The sequence below is a fragment of the Harpegnathos saltator genome, unplaced genomic scaffold (genome assembly GCF_003227715.2).
Source record: "Harpegnathos saltator strain DR-91 unplaced genomic scaffold, Hsal_v8.6 scaffold744, whole genome shotgun sequence".
NCBI classification, from domain to species: domain Eukaryota; kingdom Metazoa; phylum Arthropoda; class Insecta; order Hymenoptera; family Formicidae; genus Harpegnathos; species Harpegnathos saltator.
In genome coordinates this window covers 195,249-217,500 of record NW_020230587.1, presented here as the reverse complement: position 1 = coordinate 217,500, position 22,252 = coordinate 195,249, and the positions used below count along the sequence as shown (strand labels likewise).

General features: G+C 35.9%; 1 protein-coding gene across 3 annotated transcripts in view; it reads right to left on the bottom strand.

Moving 5' to 3' along the window:
- RhoGEF2 (Rho guanine nucleotide exchange factor 2) overlaps positions 1-22,252 on the bottom strand; it is a 216,922-nt gene that overhangs the window by 160,669 nt on the left and 34,001 nt on the right. For all 3 annotated transcript variants that reach the window (XM_025305988.1, XM_025305990.1, XM_025305989.1), the window contains exons 6-7: positions 18,187-18,533; positions 15,553-15,780 (exon numbers count right to left, since the gene is read on the bottom strand). In XM_025305988.1, coding sequence (XP_025161773.1) covers positions 15,553-15,780; positions 18,187-18,533 — 575 coding nt within the window. The remainder of the gene's footprint in view (positions 1-15,552; positions 15,781-18,186; positions 18,534-22,252) is intronic.

Genomic DNA, 22,252 nt, shown 5'->3' with positions numbered 1-22,252 from the left:
TACGCCTACGGTGAAGCACGGTGGTAGATCTGTGATAGTATGGGGTTGTTTTGGCAACAATAAAGTTGGTGATCTCATTCACATAAAAGATACTTTGACGAAAGAACGTTACCATCGCATTTTGCAGTATCACGCTCTCCCATCGGGGAAGAAATTAATCGGACGAGCATTCGTTTTGCAACAGGATAATGATCCGAAGCACGCTTCTAAATTATGCAAAAGGTACGTGGAGTCTAAAGAGAAACAAGGAGAGTTGGTGAATATGGTATGGCCTGCTCAATCGCCCGATCTCAATCCCATTGAGCTTTTGTGGGATAAACTTGACAGAAAAGTCAGGGCAATGAGATCAACCAATCTTAATCAGCTTTGGGAGTATTTGCAGACATGTTGGAGTGAAATTGCACCAACTTTTTTAAATAAACTTATAGTAAGAATGTCGGAAGTGTGCGAAGCTGTTCGTAAAGCAAAAGGCGGATATTTCGATGAGTCTAAAATACAATCTTTATTAATGTTTTTAGTTCTATTTTTCACGTTTGTACAATTTATTTACTTTATTACGATGAATAAACCACTCACTCATAACAATATAATATGTTTAACTTATTTAATACCCGAATTTCCGAAATTTTGTTGGTGGTAAAATATTTTTGACCAGTAGTGTATATTGTAGGGTTGATCGATCAAGTGATCGACCCAATGTGCCAGAGTAGGGATGATAGAGATCGCGTAGGTAGAGAAGGGGAGAAGATAGAGCGTAAGTAGGAATGAAAAAGGAAGGAATGGAGAAGTCGCGAGCCAGAAAGTAAGGTTTCAGTTTTATATCTATTTCCTTTAATAAACACAAGCAGAATTCACGTGCAAGTTTATATCCATCACCCGGATTCCTACAATTTTGGGGGCTCGTCCGGGATCCGGCCATACAGACTCTAGAAAGGAAATCCGACCGTACAGACTCTAGCGGTAGGATCTGTGCGGGTGAGTCACGTGAAGAGACGACGCCATAGTGGGCGAGCGAGTGAAGAAGGAACAGAATCAACGTGAAAATAAAACCACTAAGTGATCTCACGACTACGGAGCTAAAAGAGTTGCTCAAAGTAAGGAAATTGTCGACAGCAGGAACGAAGGCAGAGATGATGCAACGCTTGCAAGCGGCAGAATCCAACAGAGAGTGAACAATGGCGACGCAGAAGGCCAGCGAGAGCAGTGCTGACCAGTCGGAGGATGCTGAGATAGCAGCAGAAGTTGCTGGAAGAGCAAGTGTCATGACAAGTCGAGTGAACGCGAGCATGATTCAGAAAAAGACTGATTTGTGTCGCAAAGAAAAGGAACTTGTCGAGAGAAAATTGGTGCTAGTTCGAAGAGAGATAGAGCTACTTCGGCGGGACTAGACAGAGACCGGCGCGCGTGCGCATGAGACGATGCAAGGAGGCCATTGCCAACCTACTAACAACCAGGAATCGACGAGCGAAGGCTTTCGATCGATAGGCAGCGAACAGATGGAGCGATCATCAGTCGATAACTTCACACGAGAGACACTTCATACTGCGAGGATTAGTGTAGTAAGTGTAGCAGAACTACTCAATTCTTTCGAGGATGCACCTAAAGATTTCGAAGCTTGGGAAAGACAGGTTAGGTTATTAAGAAACGCCTATAAACTGGATGACAGCATGTCAAGAATTCTGGTTGGTATGAGACTTAAAGGAAGAGCTAGTGACTGGTTTCATTCAAAACCAGAACACATCGAACTATCCTGTGACAATCTTCTGAAGGAAATGAGACAAATGTTCCAGTTTCGCCAAAGCAAAATGGTGCTACGTAAGAAATTTGAGGATAGAAAGTGGAATAAATCTGAGTCTATACATGAATACGTTCATGATAAAATTATTCTTGGGAATCAAGTGTCGGTTCCAGACGACGAAATAGTAGACTATGTTATCGAAGGGATTCCCGATGTACAACTAAGAGATCAGGCATGCATTCAATCGTTCGCCAGTACGGATGCTTTGCTGCGAGCTTTTGAGAAGATATCATTGAACCATCGACCTAATTATACAAGCGATTTAACTAAGCAGAAAAAGCGTGGTCCCAAACAACGGCAGGTGGAGAATCGGCGTGAAGGCCAGCAGCAGCGGGCACCGAAACGATGTCTCAACTGTGGTGAGCGTGATCATTTATTTGGCAGCTAATTGTCCGTCGAGATCCGAAGGCATAAGATGTTTCGAGTGTGGTGAGAGAAGACATATTGCCTCGAAATGTGCTGTGAAAAGATGCTCTTGTAGATATAAGTAGTAGTATTAGCTTATTGAGTAAAGCGAAATATGATAAATTAGAATTACCTCCACTTAATCCAGCAACTATTAGCTTCCGCGGAATAGGAGCAAGAGATAATAAGACATTAAGCTTTATTGAGGCTGATATTGAGATCGATGGTCATACATATACCATTCGTGCTCATGTGATTCCCACCAGACTTGCACTACATGACTTGTTGATTGGTAATGACTTTATAGGTGGAGTTGAAGTAAATATTAAAAGTGGTCGCGTATACATTAGCCCAGCAAAGAACGATATACCAGAGGTATTAAATATTCAGGTAATAGCCGACGGCGAGTTGAATCTGTCTCCACTGGCAACCAACGAGCATAAAAAGGAGATAACCGAAATAGTCAAGAATTATGTTCCTAAGAGGATACGTGAACCTAAGCTCAGCATGAATATTGTGATTCAGGATTATGAACCTGTTTATCAGAGAGCGAGGCGTCTGTCCATGTTGGAGAGAAAGATGGTCAATAAGCAAATAGACGAGTGGATGAAAGGAATAGTGCAACCATCCATTTCAGAGTACGCGAGTCCTATAGTACTCGTCAAGAAAAAAGATGGAACTATAAGGGTTTGCGTTGATTATAGAAAACTTAATCAAAAAATAGTAAAGAACAGGTACCCTCTCCCTCTGATAGAGGATCAAATAGACGCGTTACAGGGTGCTAATATTTTTAATACGCTCGATTTAAAAAAGGGCTTCTTCCATGTCCCAGTGGAGAAGGCTAGTCACAAATACACTGCATTCATTGTGCCGGATGGAATGTACGAATTTCTGCGTGTTCCTTTTGGACTATGTAATTCCCCGGCTATCTTCCAAAAATATATTAATATAGTCTTTAGAAATCTCATTCAAGAGCGTATAGTCTTAGTATATATGGACGACTTGATACCGTCACATGATTATGGTAGTGGAGTAGATAAGCTAAAGCGCGTATTACAAGTAGCCAGCGAGTCCGGACTACAAATAAATTGGAAAAAATGTGCCTTCTTACAGACGGAAGTCGAATTTCTAGGTTACACAATTAGTGTAATCGGTCCACCGGAACTACGCCCTTTCGACTGCTTTTCGGAGTGCATCCGCATTTAAAAGACGATCTTGAGATAGCTGAAAAACTTCTACAGGAAATGTCTAGTGAGTTTGATGAGAAAAGAGATGATTTAAGGAAAACAGCGCATGAGAACATACAAAAGCTGCAATTAGAGAACAAGAAACAATATGATCAAAAGCGGAAAAAACCAAGGAGATATCAAGAAGATGACTTGGTAGCTATCAAGAGGACTCAGCGCGGGCCAGGCCTAAAATTCTCAAATCAATATTTGGGACCCTACCAGATTACCCGTACTCTCCGCAATGATCGCTATCTCGTACGAAGGATTGGAGAACACGAGGGACCATCCCAGACTTCTTCAGCAGCGGACCTTATGAAACCATGGCTAGACTATGACTCTGATTACCTAGACGACGAGGAGGCAGACATTCAAGGCGAGTGTCATGGCAGAATGGCCGATTGTAGGGTTGATCGATCGAGTGATCGACCCGATGTGCCAGAGTAGGGATGATAGAGATCGCGTAGGTAGAGAAGGGGAGGGGAAAGAGCGTAAGTAGAAGGAATGAAAAAGGAAGGAATGAAGAAGTCGCGAGCTAGAGAGTAAGGTTTCAGTTTTATATTTATTTCCTTTAATAAACACAAGCAGAATTCACGTGCAAGTTCATATCCATCACCCGGATCCCTACAATATATATATATATATATATATATGTATATATACATATATATATATATATATACTCAAACGCAAAAAACCCGGTACACTAAAAATTTGGGAAAAAATTACAAAATTTCAAATGTTATGATTTCATCATAACTTGGTAAATAATGAAGATATAAATATGCGCAGAAATGCAAAATGAAGCTTGAAACGTCCTCTTTAAGAATATCTGAATGGCAATTATGCTCGGCCATTTTTCTCAAAATGGCGGATGATAAAGTGAGAGGATGCAAAATTGATAATCAAAGGTCCGTGTTTGCGATGGTGCATGGTGTGCATCAGGTATCGCAGCGTAATGGGACCAAATGCACATGAAAGTATAGAGTGTTATCTTTAAAATGCTACTTTACCGAGCTCGATGTGATCATTTTTCACTGAGTTGTTCCAAATTTTGCTAAAAATGCGGTTTTGTTAAATTTGCATAATTCAGTGAATAAGTATCGCATCAAGCTCTATAACGAAGTATTTTAAAGAAAACATTCTATACTTTTAGGTACTTTTCGTCCCATTGAGCTGCGACACTTACTTTGCTCCATGCGCCGTCGCACGCTCGAACCTTTTTTTAGCAACTTTTCATGTTCTCCTTTTTATCACCCGCCATTTTAAAAAAATATCGTTGCGCACAATTTCGAAAGATCTTTCGAAAAGTACGGTTTCAAAGCTTTCAAACCGTTTTTGAAATTTACTGCTAGGATATTTAGGTGTCGAGATATTCAATTTCGAATTTGCAACAAATGTCGATTCAGTGAGGCTTAAGGGGCTAAGAGGCTCTGCGGTTCGTTTGGCTCTTTCATAATTTCAATAGCTGTGTTCATGTTTCTCTATATAATAATTTACATAACCTGTACAATATATTCAATGATTTGCATTTATTATTTTGAAAGCCAGGGAAATGAAAGTAAAATTCAATTTAGGTTCTTCATTTTGCGTAATCGATATTACGTAATAAAGATGAATTGCGTTTTAAGATACCGCTGTCATTAGCTCAAATTATGGTTGTAAGTTTTCCCAATATAAACCGCATGGAGTTTTACTGGTAGGAAAAGTCCCATTGTATGTAGTGTGTGTGTATGTGTGTGTGTGTGTTTGTATACCACAAGGATAAGGACCCCGTGGTTCGTCAGCTCCACAGTATTTCAAGATTTCACACCCTCCTTGTGGTGTGTGTGTGTGTGTGTGTGTGTGTGTGTGTGTGTGTGTGTGTGTGTGTGTGTGGTGTTACAGCAGAGATAAGGACCCCGCAGTTTGTCACTCCTGCAGTAATTAATGACTCCAAATCCTCTCTGCTGTGTGTGTGGTGTGTGTGTACTAATAGTGGGTATGACTGCCTCGTGCGCGTATTACCTCATTCATACGATCAGGCATACTTCTTATTAGTCTTTTAATTTCATCCTGCGTAATTGTATTCCATTCGTTTTCGAGAATTATTCGCAGTTCTCGCAGTGACTGAGGAGCAGGTACGTGATTTCGTACTTTCCTGCCGAGGTTGTCCCATAAGTGTTCGATTGGATTTAAATCTGGACTATTTGCTGGCCAATCGAGTCGATTTATGCCAACTTCATCGAAGAAATCAAGCACTCTTCTCGCAGTGTGTGGTTGAGCATTACAAGATTATTACTACATTCTTGCATAAACAAGAAGTTCTCTCCGATGAAGGGTGCGTACGGAACAACATACGGAATGAGTATATCTTCCACATATATATCTGCGTTCATATTCTTGTCAAAAAAGTGCAGATCTGTATGAACATTAGCTGAAATTCCTGCCCAAATCACTACAGAGCCTCCATTGTAGCTATGCCTCTCACTTATCATACAGTCTGCAAATCGTTCTCCACCGCGACGATAAACTCGTTCTCGTCCATCTGGAGAATAGACACAAAAACGAGATTCATCGCTAAAGAGTACTTTGCTCCAGTCTGCGTAAGTCCAGTCTCTATGCTCAACTGCAAAATTGAGTCGAGCTACGCGATGGTGACATTTAAGCAAAGGTACAGCTGCTGGCCTGCGCGAAAGCAGATTTTGTTCCTTTAATCTTCTCCGAACGGTGTTAACGGATACATTAATGTTGCGGACATCCCTTAAATTGTTTCTAATTTGAACAGATGTTCGATGTCTGTCTCTTAACGAATTTGAAACAATAAATCGGTCATCATTGTGATTGGTACATCGAGGACGTCCCGAACCAGGCCTTCTATGGAAAGAATTGGTTTGTAAGTACCTGGCATAAGCACGTTGCACAGTTGACACTGACAAATCAAGTGCCTGAGCAACGTACCTTCGACTTCTTGCCATCTTCAATTAAAGCAATAACTTGAGCAGCCTTTTCAGGATTTATCGTCGCCATAATCGACGCAATAATTTCGATGCGAAACAATCAATTATGGTTTAAATTGATGAAGTTGCACGAAGCAACGCACCTCGAAAGGAAAAGATCACGGAAAAAGAAAAGTCGCACGAGGCAGCGCTTATCGGAGTGAACACGTTCGGAAAAGGAAAATTGTTTGTCTTTGTTTATTGTCTTGGCACATACATTTAAGAAAAATCCAGTCAAGCCAGGCGTTAAAGCCCGGCGCACCGACAGAATCTCAGTCAAGCCAGAACGTAAGCCTGGCGTACTGACAAACTCGCGAAGTCCAGCGTACAAGAGATAGTGCCACTATCGGCGGTGGACCGTACGAAGGCCAAAAGCTGTACGAAGGCAATCTCTGATCGTCTCCGCGGGCACTCTTATATGTCCTGGGCAGCTCGAACTCGCGTGCGAGCCGAGGGGCTCGCGCGCGCGACAACCCAGATCGCCGCGTCGCGGCGGCTCCGTGGACTAGGAGCGCCAGGGAATTTCGACGTTCAGGTGGCGTCCAGCGACTCGGCATCCCGCGCGCCGGGTCACCGCGAACTCAAGCGCGATCCTGAACAGCATATTCAAGCTGTGTACCATAATGGCCAATCGTACGGAGAAGGTAGAGAGCTAGGGACAGCTTCGAGAACTAAAGTGTATACCACAGTGATGATGCGTAACTGAAGGCGTAAAGAATGATAACTTTTGATAAAAATTAAATTTCCAATTCGCAAAATTGTGTAAATTATTGTATAGAGAATAATGAACGCGGCTATTGAAATTATGAAAGAACCAAACGAACCGCAGAGCCTCTTAGCCCCTTAAGCCTCGCTGAATCGACATTTGTTGCAAATTCGAAATTGAATATCTCGACACCTAAATATCCTAGCAACAAATTTCAAAAACGGTTTGAAAGCTTCGAAACCGTACTTTTCGAAAGATCTTTCGAAATTGCGCAACGATATTTTTTCAAAATGCGGGTGATAAAAAGGAGAACATGAAAAGTTGCTAAAAAAAGGTTCGAGCGTGCGACGGCGCATGGAGCAAAGTAAGTGTCGCAGCTCAATGGGACGAAAAGTACCTAAAAGTATAGAATGTTTTCTTTAAAATACTTCGTTATAGAGCTTGATGCGATACTTATTCACTGAATTATGCAAATTTAACAAAACCGCATTTTTAGCAAAATTTGGAACAACTCAGTGAAAAATGATCACATCGAGCTCGGTAAAGTAGCATTTTAAAGATAACACTCTATACTTTCATGTGCATTTGGTCCCATTATGCTGCGATACCTGATGCACACCATGCACCATCGCAAACACGGACCTTTGATTATCAATTTTGCATCCTCTCACTTTATCATCCGCCATTTTGAGAAAAATGGCCGAGCATAATTGCCATTCAGATATTTTTAAAGAGGACGTTTCAAGCTTCATTTTGCATTTCTGCGCATATTTATATCTTCATTATTTACCAAGTTATGATCATTTGAAATTTTGTAATTTTTTCCCAAATTTTTAGTGTACCGGGTTTTTTGCGTTTGTGTATATATATATATCCGCCGACTGCATCAAAACTAAGATTCATATTTTCACATATATGTTACTAGATTTTTTCCGATTTCGTCGCGTGTGCAACCTCTCCAATATCGCAACAATATTGACAATATTGGCTATCTGATAAAGTATATATAAAACATATTCAATTGTATCTGTACGCAAAAGAACCTAAGTCTAACAGTTAACTATGATCAATGGTAACTATGCCTAAATTGAAATATGTTCACTTGAAATTTGTTCAATTATAATCAAAGTTACTGTGTCCAAACATTTTGTGTGCCACTAAACCTTTCCTATAAGGCCTCTACTAAAAATTTAAAAAGATTTTTGAAATAGAAGAAGATTTCTATTGCTTTTACATCATTGATGCTAGGAAATATAGACAGCCAATTATACAGGGTGTTTGATAGCTGATCATGCAGACGAAAGTTGGAGATAGATTGGGTGTAGCCGAGAAGAAAAGTCATGTACCATAATGTCAAATTGGCAATAGTTATCGAGTTATTAATTAAAACATGTGAGCCAACGAGCGCGTAGAGAGCGGAGGGCGGCCGCAGTAAGCACGTAGACATTTGATACAGGCGGAGTCAGCGAATGACGGTAGGCGAGCGCGCGCGGCGAAGGGCAACGTAAGCGACAAGAGGCGATCGCGCGCGACGAGGAGCGAGCGAGAGCTTTTTCTTTATAGCTTTTTCCTTATAGCTCGCTCACTCCTCGTCGTTCGCGCTCGCTCGCCTCTTGTCGCTTGCGCTCGCTCACTCCTCGTCGTTCGCGCTCGCTGGCTCCTCGTCGCGCGCTTTCGCCTCTTGTTGTTTACGTTGCCCCTTGCCGCGCGCGCTCGCCTACCGACACTCGTTGACTCCGCCTGTATCAAATGTCTACGTGCTTACTGCGGTCGCCCTCCGCTCTCTGCGCGCTCGTTGGCTCACATGTTTTAATTAATAACTCGATAAGTATTGGCAATTTGATATTATGGTACATGACTTTTCTTCTCGGCTACACCCAACCTATCTCCAACTTTCGTCTGCATGATCAGCTATCAAACACCCTGTATATGATAGTGTTAGGTAAATGTCAGTACAACTTGAGCAATCACAAGTTGGCGAAATGTTTATTAACAAGGAAAGTGTCCCACAAAATCCAAAAATTGTTCCCTCCGATTTTATCAAATTTGATATATGTTTTAATACTATCCACTAATTAATAGTAAAGTGACAACGCAATTCTCAAACACCCACAAGAATAATGAGTTTAAAGTTTTCCATGTACCATAAGTACCGAGTTATGAAGACATGTTTCCAAAACAATGGTCGAGTTAGTAAGGCGAATGGTAGATTTGCTGGAATATAGATATGCTGTGCATATTGCGAATTCAAATCTTATTTTTTTCAATCTTTTTAATCTACAATAAAACGCAATATTATACAATATATTTTATTATTGAAAATATAATAAATAATTTATCATGTTTATATAACACTTATTTGCTATGTTTTTCACTGACGCTCCTAATACTAGGCTCTTGCGTTTTAAAAAATTGCTTTTTTACACTTATCTCTATACTGCAAATATTAGTTCTTGCTCTACTTAAAAACAACTAATGGCTCAACGTTTTAACATCTAGCAGACTCACAAACGAAACAAATTCATAATTAAATGTCCAGCAGAACAACATAATAACAGTTCCTCCTTATCAACAATTTTCTATAGTCGGATTTAAAATTCGTTAATATAAATATATGTAGAGATAAAAATGTGACAAAAGTGGGAAATAAATTGAATTTATTTATTGCATGGCAAATAAATGTTACATAAAAATAAATTATTTTTATTAATTTTTAATAATAAAAATATATTGTACAATATTACGCTTTACTGTAGATTAAAAAAAAAAATTAACAAAAATTAAAAAAAAAGCCTCAAAACTGTAACATGTAGAGTTCCAGTATACTAAACAACTATCTTACCATCTCGACCATCGTTGTTCGTTAGAATTCTGTCTTTATAACTCGATACATATAGCATACGAAAAACTTTAAACTCATTTTCCTTGCAAATATTTAAGAATTACGTTGAGTTACTTCACTATTAAGTAGGAAAGTAGTACTAAAACATATTATACAAGGTGTTTTAAAAAGAATGTCCCGATTTGAAAATTGTATATCTCTATAACCACGAGCCACAAATGAATGCAACTTGTACTACGTGAACGGCCTTGACTCAGAGTTTGATATGACTACCGCTAGATGCGAGTGGATTTGCGCAGGCTTTGCTCAAAAACTTCTTGAATTCGTCATACAAGGTGTCTCAGAACTTTGGGACACGGGCTCCGTAGGGATATAGAGCTAAGTGAGAAGAACAAAAAAGTCCTCTACCATAATGTGAAAATCGTAATAGTTTTTTAGTAATAACCGCGTAAAGTTTGGCGTTTTCCAGCGCGGCCTATAGACGCTTCGCGGCAAGCTGTATGCATAGGGGCTGAGCGATAACGCGGCTCGCGCCGACTGTCGCGATGGCGTCTTGGCGCTTTGACGCCGTGCGACGGTCAGCGCGAGCCGCGTTATCGCTCAGCCCCTACGCATACAGCTTGCCGCGAAGCGTCTATAGACCTCTGTGAAGTTGGCCCCACCTTTTCAAAATTTGAAAAAAATGAGCAGAGTTCTGATTGCCCCCCAAAGAGTTCTAGAGTTCTCTATTAATAAAAAAAAGAGTTCCGTTGATTAGAGTGGTCTAAACACGAAATAAAGTTATGGCGGGCCAACTTCACAATTGCGTAAATTTCAAAAGGTCATAACTTTTTTACCTTAAACTTTAGCGCTTTGATGCTTGAAGAAAATCGATAGAACTCTTTTTTTTTTTTTTTTTTTTTTTTCTTCGGGGGGCTACCAGAACTCACAAGAAATTGACATAAGAAAAAAAATGACAGAAAAAAAAAAAAAAAAAAAAAAAAAAATTGCAGTATCTGCGATATTTTGATGAGCTAGAACTTTTTCATTTCTGCCCGAATCGATTCGAGTCATAAGGAAAACCGATAGAACTGTTCGGGGGGCTACCAGAACTCTCAAGAAATTGACCGATTTCCGAACAAAAATTTTTCTCCTAGTTGGACTTAGAAAATTCTGCATCTGTGATAATTTGATGAGCTAGAACTTTTTCATTTCCGCTCGAATCGATTCGAGTCATAAGGAAAACCGATAGAACTCTTCGGGGGGCTACCAGAACTCTCAAGAAATTGAACGATTTCCGAAAAAGTTTTTTCTATTGGAAAATTCTGCATCTGTGATACTTTGACGAGCTAGAACTTTTTCATTTCCGCTCGAATCGATTCGAGTCATAAGGAAAACCGATAGAACTCTTCGGGGGGCTACCAGAACTTTCAAGAAATTGAACGATTTCCGAAAAAAATTTTTCTCTTAGAAAATTCTGCATCTGTCATACTTTGATGAGCTAGAACTTTTTCATTTACGCTCGAATCGATTCGAGTCATAAGGAAAACCGATAGAACTCTTCGGGGGGCTACCAGAACTCTCAAGAAATTGACCGATTTCCGAAAAAGTTTTTTCTATTGGAAAATTCTGCATCTGTGATACTTTGATGAGCTAAAACTTTTTCATTTCTGCTCGAATCGATTCGAGCGGAAATGAAAAATTTCTAGCTCATAAAAGTATCACAGATGCAGAATTTTCTAAGTCCACCTAGGAGAAAAATTTTTTTCGGAAATCGGTCAATTTCTTGAGAGTTCTGGTAGCCCCCCGAAGAGTTCTATCGGTTTTCCTTATGACTCGAATCGATTCGAGCGGAAATGAAAAAGTTCTAGCTCATCAAATTATCACAGATGCAGAATTTTCTAAGTCCACCTAAGAGAAAAATTTTGTTCAGAAATCGGTCATTTTCTTGAGAGTTCTGGTAGCCCCCTGAAGAGTTCTATCGGTTTTCCTTATGACTGGAATCGATTCGAGCAGAAATGAAAAAGTTCTAGCTCATCAAAGTATGACAGATGCAGAATTTTCTAACAGAAAAATTTTTTTCGGAAATCGTTCAATTTCTTGAGAGTTCTGGTAGCCCCCCGAAGAGTTCTATTGGTTTTCCTTATGACTCGAATCGATTCGAGCAGAAATGAAAAAGTTCTAGCTCATCAAAATATCGCAGATGCCGAATTTTCTAATAGAAAATTTTTTTCGATAATCGGTTAATTTCTTGTGAGTTCTGGTAGCCCCCCGAAGAGTTCTATCGATTTTCTTCAAGCATCAAAGCGCTAAAGTTTAAGGTAAATTTACGCAATTGTGAATTTGGCCCCCCATAACTTTATTTCGTGTTTTGACCACTTTAATCAACGGAACTCTTTTTTTTATTGATAGAGGACTCTAGAACTCTTTGGGGGGCAATCAGAACTCTGCTCATTTTTTTCAAATTTTGAAAAGGTGGGGTCAACTTCACAGAGGTCGTCTATAGGCCGCGCTGGACATGGAAAACGCCAAACTTTACGCGGTTATTACTAAAAAACTATTACGATTTTCACATTATGGTAGAGGAATTTTTTGTTCCTCTCACTTAGCTCTATGTCCCTACGGAGCCCGTGTCCCAAAGTTCTGAGACACCCTGTATATTTTCCTCTGGGATGCGTCCAGGACTCTTTCTCTTACATAAACGCTCTGTTTCTTGCAGTTGTCGATACCAACGACGAATGTTTTTCTCCAGTGATGGATAAATTCTGTAATGTCGTCTAAACACACGCTGAACCGTAATCACGGACTCAGTTTTGCTAAATTCGAGAATACAAAACGCCTTCTGTTGACTAGACGCCATCTTCCAACTAAGCGTAGCGGCTGTTTGGGCGGCAATAATGACATTTAGCAGTAGTCGTGTCAAACTCTGGGCCAAGGCCGTTCACGTAGTACAAGTCGCATTCATTTGTAGTTCGTGGTTGTAGAGATATACAATTTTCAAATCGGGACATTCTTTTTGAAACACCCTGTATATTATATTCGGCAAAATCGAAGGAGGCAATCTCTGATACTTCCTTTGTAAGCGTTTCCAGATACAAAAATCGCATATGGCATTTTTACATTTAGAAAAGTATCTTCCAAAAACTGGTTCTTTTCATAACAAAACGCGTTGCAAGCCAAAACATGGTACAAATGATGTTAATGCATGGTACAAATGATGTTGCAGTTTTGGCAGTGATGAAAGTTGAATCACAAATTAGTATCTGACAACTTATATAAGATAATGGAATTAGCCGTACTTTAATTAGAAAAATATCACTAACAGCACAAATGTTATCCATATTATTGTCTTACAATACATATGTCTTCATCAACATCTTTTCGTAAATGATTTTCAAAATCGAATTACTTTTTGTACTTTTTGGTTTAAGTTAGGTGGTTTTGTAATATCATCACAGAAAACAATTTGTTCTTATCGTTAGTTGTGTGTCTTTCCGACGGAACTACATTTTCAAACACTGGCTAAGTGATTTAATGACTTGTACTACTGATCAAATGAAAATTTCCATTGATTGCAAGTTATTCTATTTCAAGAACGTTAGTCATTAAATGTGTGGTGCGAAATTGTTGAAAACTATGTAACTGTACTATACTTCTTCGAACAGCCTTTAACAAATACATTGATTAATACTGACTTTTTAATAAATGTTCTTCTCATGCTTCTAGAAAATATTCAATTGGACTAAAGAAGTAAGATATTTTTCCAGCATAGCTCCAGCATACTTCGCTAAATGATGTCCCAACACGTGTGTTATTTAGATACAAAATTTGGGAAAAAAATATTGTCGCGCACTCGCGAGACGAATTCCAACGTGCGAAGAGAAATCACTGAACACTGGGTAAAAGAACGAAAAGCTTTATTTACAGCAAAGCTGAACCGCCGCAAACTCTCTTGCGTGAGAATTATTACAGAGCCGACACCGAACGCTGCATGTCAGCCCGTGTTGACGGCTCGAGCTCAATCTCTCAGCTGTTCGGTTTCCATCGATTTTTTTTCGTCGTCCAGACAATCTTCCTTCAGTTGTCAAAATCGGATGCCTAAGGCTCGCAGACAACGGACGCTGCCACAATCCTTGTGGCTCAAACACAATATAATAAATAAGCGGTCAACCTTTGTGACTACCTCGATCAGATTTAATTCTATTAGATTTTTTTTATAGCATTATACGGAACATAAAGCTATCACTCTTATGATTAAGGAAGATATGAAGATAAGAGTATGTACTTCTTGCAAATCAGTTACTCCATTAATGTTATCAGATGTCCAAAACAATATTCGCAAATATAACACATAACAAATTCGAATATAATACTCATATATATTAATACGAGTTTAGAAGTCTGAAATGATAAAATATTACTTTGTACATTTAATAAAATGATTTTCAAATCAAAATATGTTTATTCTGTTTTTTAATATATTTTGATATCTTTTCCAACATTGTCCCAAGATTACCCTTGGAAATATACCTTTTTCCATAACTCTAATAATACAGAATAAAAAGAAATATTTCAAATAAATTTATTAATTTTGATGAGTTATCCAAATAGAAAAAAAGGATATTTCGTTCCTTTAAAAAAAAGAAATAAGAAGAGTTTTTTTATCCTTTTCAAAATTCCTTACAAAAATCTTTTTTATACGTCAAATAGCCAGCCCATACAAAAAAAGGAGAGAGAGAAATGAAAAAGAAAAAAACCAAGTCTCTCGTATCAATGATTTTGGAGAAAACAGCTTATAACAAATTATTTGAGCCACCCTAAACAATCCTATACATAGATAATTCTTTAATCATCTTTAATTTAGATCATCTTTAAATCGAAGAAATGCCTTATTTAAAATTGTAAAAATAAATATATGACGTCGTTTGGAAAATTCAATATAACCTTGTTGCAATAAGTAAACTCGAATAATCTGAGATTAATACAAAATTATATGTGTCATTCTTGGAATCAATTATTATTTGAGTCATTGTTTACATAAGATAAGAAATAACTGAATAATTGAACTAATTAAACTTTTATATAAATACTTTTACAGCATCTGTTATACATGATTTTATGAAGCTGATGATTATCAACTGAGTTTACATAAGTATAACTTCGCTACTTATGCTATGAACAACTTCAAGGAAAATATCGATGATAGATGGTAGTATTTAAACGAAAGGCAGTATATAAATGAAAATATTTCCATAAAAGATATACGACCGCCAAAATATTAAAATGGCCCATTCCGTATGCATATTTAAAATATTGAAAATAATTTTGAAATATTGATAAAAGTTAATTTATAAAAATTTTTGGCTATTTTATATTAAATTTAATATAAACGCCAAAAATATTATTATAATATTTATATATTGGTTTGCGCTACATTGAATAAAGCTATTCAAGATGGAGACATTTCGGATCAAGTTACACAGTTCCCTTATATTTTTATACTTAAACATACTAGATAATTCCCAATATGAACGCACATTTAGATGACTAACTTAAGATTAAAAAAGTCTACAACATAAAAAAGCGCGCACATTGAATCTCAGAATAAATATGCTGACCTGTTCATTAGTTGTAATTGCTGCAAGTTGTTCCTGCAAAGTGCGTACTCTTCTTTCAGCACCCGACAGTTCAGTCTGCAAAGCCGTGACATTGACACTACCACTGCTACTGCCAGTGCCAGTCTTAGCTAATTCGCTTCGTAATTTATCCACGTAACTTTGTTCTTTCTCCAACATAAGTTGGAAGGTATGAACTCTTTGCGTTTCCAATTGCCGCTTCTTTTCATGCTATAAAAACAAAAATAATAATTTTTTAAGTGGCAATATACAATAATATATGATAATACACAATAAAATAATGCAAAATGGTTAAATGTTCCTATAACTATAACTTTTTTTGTTTATTTTGATGACTATTTTCTCTTTAAAAAAATATCAAGAAATATTATTACTTATCACATTACATTTTAATTTTTTTAATTATTTGTTTTTAGACATAGTGTCTGAAAATTTTTATTTCAGTCATCGTAAGTAAAATATATAAGTAAAAGGGTTAAATTGAAAAGGCACGTGCCATTTTACAAATTTCACAATGATTACGCAAAAATCAATGAAGCAATATGAACGAATGAACGCACGGGAAACGGTAGAACACTCTAGTTGTGTTTAATGATAGATAAGTCTATTAAAATGTTTAATGAAAGATAGATTTGTTCAAATTTGTAACAAATATGACTTACTTCTTAGAATCTCCTAGCAATAATAAAGCGGATAGCACATAGAAAAACATAAGCAATAAGATATAAACAGTAAGCTGGCTAATAAAATCAGCTAATTATAGGTGAAACGATGATTACTTACATTTTCAACTATGGTTGATTCGCTTACTGTTTATTTCTTGCCACTTACGCTATTCAATGAGCTATGTCCCTAAGTAAGTCAACTGACAAGGAGAGACGTGCTTTTCTCGATACACGAACTTATATCACATGTCGCCCACTATATTTTTCCACTTCGCATTATTAGCTAATATTCGTTGTTATTAAAGCAGAAAGAAGTCTTAGAATGGTCATGACCACAATGCAGCTATTACTTTTATTTTGAAACGCCTTTACATCCATTTTATGGACATAAACTACATAACCAATAGCCACGATTTTTCTGGATTACACAATGGATAACAAGTAATGTTTACATTTTCTTAATATATTTTGTGTTATGTCCACAATGAAGGTTAGATCAAAATACACAAATCAATGTTCTTATCTTTGTTTTACCACCAACGAACAATCGCGCCAACAAGCATAACACATATAGCTACATTATATATAATAACAGCTACATTAGTCTAGCCATAATAGTAGCCAGTTTCAGGCTTTTTTCTAAGAAATTCTAAAAATCAAGATATCTTTCTCTTTCAAACTGAAAACCGTGTTTCATTAATCATGTCCATAGATTTCGTTCTACCGTTTCTTATGTGTGTATATGTGTATGCGGCATTCGCTCATTTAATTAATTCTTAAAAACTTGCAAAATTTGCAGCTTGGTACATCATTTTTCTTCCCAGTTTGATCTGTTATACTCGTACACGACAATTATGTCAAGAATTTTTAGGCACACTGTATTGATATTTTCCAAATTAATATTTCTTTTAAATATTAAGAGAGGAATTACATATAGAGCAGTCCGTTTTCAAGGCTATTTTTATGAATTTTTTAAACAGAAATGGTAGGATCAATGAACTTGAAATTTCCAGTGTATTCATTAATATTCAAAGTATAAAATAAATTTGTTACTGCTATATGGAAAATACATATAAAACTTTAAACGCGTTTATCTGGAAACACAATTTTCTTAAACTGTCGACACGATTACGCAAAAACTATTAAACTTGAATTTAATAACTTGAAACAAGTTTAATAACGAACAAAAAACTTGAAATTTTTACACAATATACAGTAGATATAGTACGAAATTTTTACACAATATACAGTATATGTAATTTTCGCTCGAACACAGTTATATTTTATTTTATTAATTTTTTTAAACATAATTACAAGTTGAAGAAAGTTTCATTTTCGATACATTTTTTGTAGTCATTATTTTTCTAAATTTGGCTTTATTGCCTTCATTTTGGTGCTATAATAGCAACCATATATTTTAAAAATCTTTCTCATTTTTTGGTTTTAGAGTAATGAGAAGCCCGGAATTATGCCAATAGCAAACATAAAGCTCGCAAACAGATGATTGCAGTTTTATCAGTCTTAATTACAAATTGGATCGGTTCTTATGATTCAATAAAATTTATTTTATACTTTGAACATTAATGAATACACTGTGAAAATTTCAAGTCCATTGATCTTACCGTTTCTATTAAAAAAATTCGTAAAAATAACCTTGAAAACGGCCTCCGACATATAATTTCCCCCTTAATTAAAAAATGAATAACTGTCATGTATTCCGATCTTAATAATTAATTTAATCTTCAATAAAAAATGTGAAATTTAACTGCTTTGAACTGGTAGTTAATTGATTCAGAAAAATTTGTTTTTATATAACATGAGAGGGTCTACTGAGAATCTTACTTTCTTACACGTATATCCAATAGACATCTCGTTGAGGAGAGTTTATTTATAAAATAGTGAACATAGTAAAAACAATCTGTTCCAGGGTATTTAATACGTTGTTATTTACATCAACTGGTTGCGGGCCTGTAATTCGAGCATTACATGGGGCTCCACCAGCAGGTGCGGTGGATGCTCTATGCAAAGAAATCGCCGGTTGTGAAGGTGACATGTTTCCAGCTGCTGATAGGCTGATCGGCCGTTGATGTTGTTGATTCACTGCAGCGGTGGCTGTAGTGCTAGTGATGGTAGCACTGGTGGTAGTGATGGTGATAGTGGCGGCTCCCACACCAACTCCGACTTGTAAACCGGAAGTTGTTGTTGCTGTTGTTGATGTAGCTGTCGCTGTCGCGACTACTGCCACTGTACTACTCGTCATTGGTTTCTGCTGTACTGTCAGTACCACTTGTGTCGATGCTACAATAAAATTAAATATTTTCAGACATACTATATTATATACAGTATATTATATACAATGTACCAGGATTCACATTCACTGAGTGCGCTACGATTGGTTTAATCTATTTTAAATAGGCAAACCGAATATCTCGAAAATTGGGCCCGACAGATAAAAATGTTCCAGATAAAATTTATTGAATTTTACAAAATAAAAAAGACGGTGGTATTAAGTTTTAACTACGGTCACTTGTTAAAATTATATATGGTGATAAACATTTTTTTTTTAATAGGAAGTTGTATTTTTAGTAGCAAATTCTTAAAAAATCGTTTAATTTTATTCGATTCTAGAAAATCCTTAAGACATATATAACCTAAATCCAATAGTTTAGAAGTTATTTAATATGAAAATGAAAAATACAACAATGATGCGTACACGTATTTACGTATGTTTCTACCTATGTGTGCATGGATAGTTGTAGATATGTAAGTTTCCGTTCTTAGCATTATCCAACGACGACATGATGGATATATATTCCTTTTGGAAAGTTTTATTAGTGTAAATCCCTTTGCATTTCATAAGCAGGGTGCTTAATCGAAATGAGTCTCCTTGTTTCTCATAATAAATATTTTCATCAGCTTAATCAGTGCTTAATCAGCTTGAGTGCCCTTGCTTTTGACATGTATATATAACTGCCTAACCATTGATCAGATGTTCAAAAACATGTTCTTGTCTTCTGATATATAAACGAATTCATTCTAACATAGAAACGTATTTAGTATTTCTGCAGACTGTACATATTTAGTTTTTCATATTATTTCTTATATTTGTTAGTCGAGCAAAGTTTTTAATAAATTCTCATAAAAAAGAATCAGGGAATGGTAAATCTGGTGACCAAAGCGAATACAACATTGGTTCCTCACGACCTATTATTAAAAAAAAAAAAGAACGATAAAATTTTTCAAAAATAAGTAGAAGAGGATTAAAAATTGTTTTTCTTTTTCTTTTAAATTTAATTATAACGTTAAAGGCCATTGTACATAATAAAATTTTATATATGGCTTCAGAGATATTAATAAAAATATGATAAAACCGATTTTCTTTCAAGGGACATTTTTATTTCGAGAACCGTTTTTTACCTAAATTGAAAAATAGTTAGGTGATTAAGTTTACATACTTTATTTCTGCAATTCTCTTGATTTTGCAATAATTCTGCAAAAATTCAAATTTTTGGGAATTTTCGGTTTCCTGAACCTTCTTTATAAATAATATTTACTTTATTATATGGAAGTCGCACATAGTTTCTGAGATACATTATTTTGCATCTTGATTGCAATCTTATAGTCAATTATATTGTTACCATTATCTGACATATATCATTTATATTATTTTTTTTGTTTGCATTAATGTTCAAACTAATTTTTGTAGTTTTGAATATATTGTACAAGCAGATAGAAGTAACGAAAAGAAACACACTTCCAATAAATTTGATTTTGGATATATGTTGTCAAAGTTATTACCTTGAATAACGATTAAAAAAATTTAGTCGTCACTCATTGTTAAAAGTTATAAATATGCTGTTAACAAATATGTCATTGGTAAATATATTATCATACACGTAAACGCTTAACCTTCTAAGTCCGAATGACTATAGTCATCGCTATATGTACTCCTCAGAAAGCCGTGCGATGCTTTAAGGCATCGCGAAGTTATTCGCGAAGATTTTCATAAAGCAATATATATTTTTCTTTATCTTTTTATTCCAATATTTAAGTCTTTATGTATAATTTTGTTTTGTATAGAGAATATGCTCGACTTGCTGGGAATTGGAGTTAAGGAAAAATTCGTCCGCAAAGGATTAATATGTGATAATTTGTTCCGCTTTTGTTTTCAAAACTTTATACATTTTAGCGAAATAACTTTACAAAATTGTAATAAATGCGATGATATCCGAAAGGCAATATTAAAGCATTGCATTCTTTTCTTAGTTCAATTAAAACAAGAATGTTACTAAAGCAGAAATTATATTTCCTGCTTTAGATAAAGGTGCTACAATTCATGAATCATGAATAAAATATGTAAAAAGTGATATCATAAATTTTATAATGTGAATTTTATGATAACGGATCGAGTACGTTCTGGCCAGCCAAAAAAATTTCAAGACGAGGAAATCATGTAACTATTAAACGAAAACTGAGCTCAAATTCATAGGATCTTACAATTACAATTTGAAGTTATTTATCAATAGTATCCACGCGCTTGCATTAGTTGCGGTTTGTGACTACAATTGCAAAGAAAATAGATTTAGCACGAGTTTAGTTCGAAAAATAAAAAACGAAAGTTCGATATAACATACTTTTGCTGAGCTGGCTTAAAAGAATTTTTAGATATTTTACACAAAATTTATTATGATGAAAAATGGATGTTATATGATAATGCTAAATTCAGAAAATCCTGAGTACATCACGTCGATATCGATTTTAAAGCTTTCATGCCAAGAAGATTTTACTATATGTCTGATAAGATAAAGTGTGTGGTACACACTATGAGTTGTTAAAGCCTAGTCAAATTGTTACTGTAAGGCCAACAGCAAGTTGTCCATTTGAATAATGAATTGAAGCAAAAGAGATAGTATATTAATAATGGAACTACGTATGCAAATTATTTTGCATCACAACACTCATTACATACCCCAACAATGCATACCATGTTACATATCGCAAAAAAAAAATGAAACATATAATAATCTATGCTTTAGGCTGGGAATTCTATGTTTTACAAAATTTACTTGCTAAACCTAGCAGAGATTACCATCTTTGTCCCGGTCGCTTTAACAGTTTTAAATTTTGCAACAAAAGAGCACTGAATTAATATGCATATGTAGTATATAGAGTGGCCCATGTAAAATGTGACTACCTAAAAATTCTAAAAATATTTGTCGTATCAAAAATTGTTCATGAAACTTTTTCATATATTGGAGAGGTCTTTCTAACTATACAAATAAAAGTCTGCCTTTGCTCTCCCCTGAAGGGGGTGAGGAGTAACTTCGTAATTTCAAATGGGACCTCCTATAAAATGTTATACATTTGAATTCTATGGAAAGAAACAAGTAAACTTTATCCGAAACATTTCTTTAAAAAATACTTCTATTAAAAGTTATAAACATTTAAACTTTACAGTAAAATGCATTCAAACTAAAGTGATAAAACCACCACTTATGGGTGTGTTCCTTTATTTACTGCAAGTACTGACTATGATGTCATAAAAGTACTGTTAGTAGCGTTCCGTTTTCGAAAACTGTCGAGGTATTGCAACGTTACAAATCGGAACGTACCACAGTAGCTCCGCGAAGCTTGTGTTTATGGTTTGTTACCGGTGCATCTGTTTACAAACATGAGTGAAATCTCAAATGCCAATATAACTATATATCACATTAATTGTAACTATAATAAGACAAAATATAGATGAAGAATAAAGCGAAAGCAATTTAGACATAAAAATAATATAACAGCTAGTTGCACAATCTCGGGTACAAGTAAAATCCAAAAATTATGTGAAAAATATTATATTTTATATTAGCATATTTATATTAGCATATTCTGATGTGAAATTTAAAATGCATTTTCGGTAAATTATTAAGCACAAAGTTAAAAACATAATCGTATACTAAAATAATTACAATCATATTTCTTATATTAATTCATATTTATAATATGTCCTACTAAGTTGTCTTTTGAAC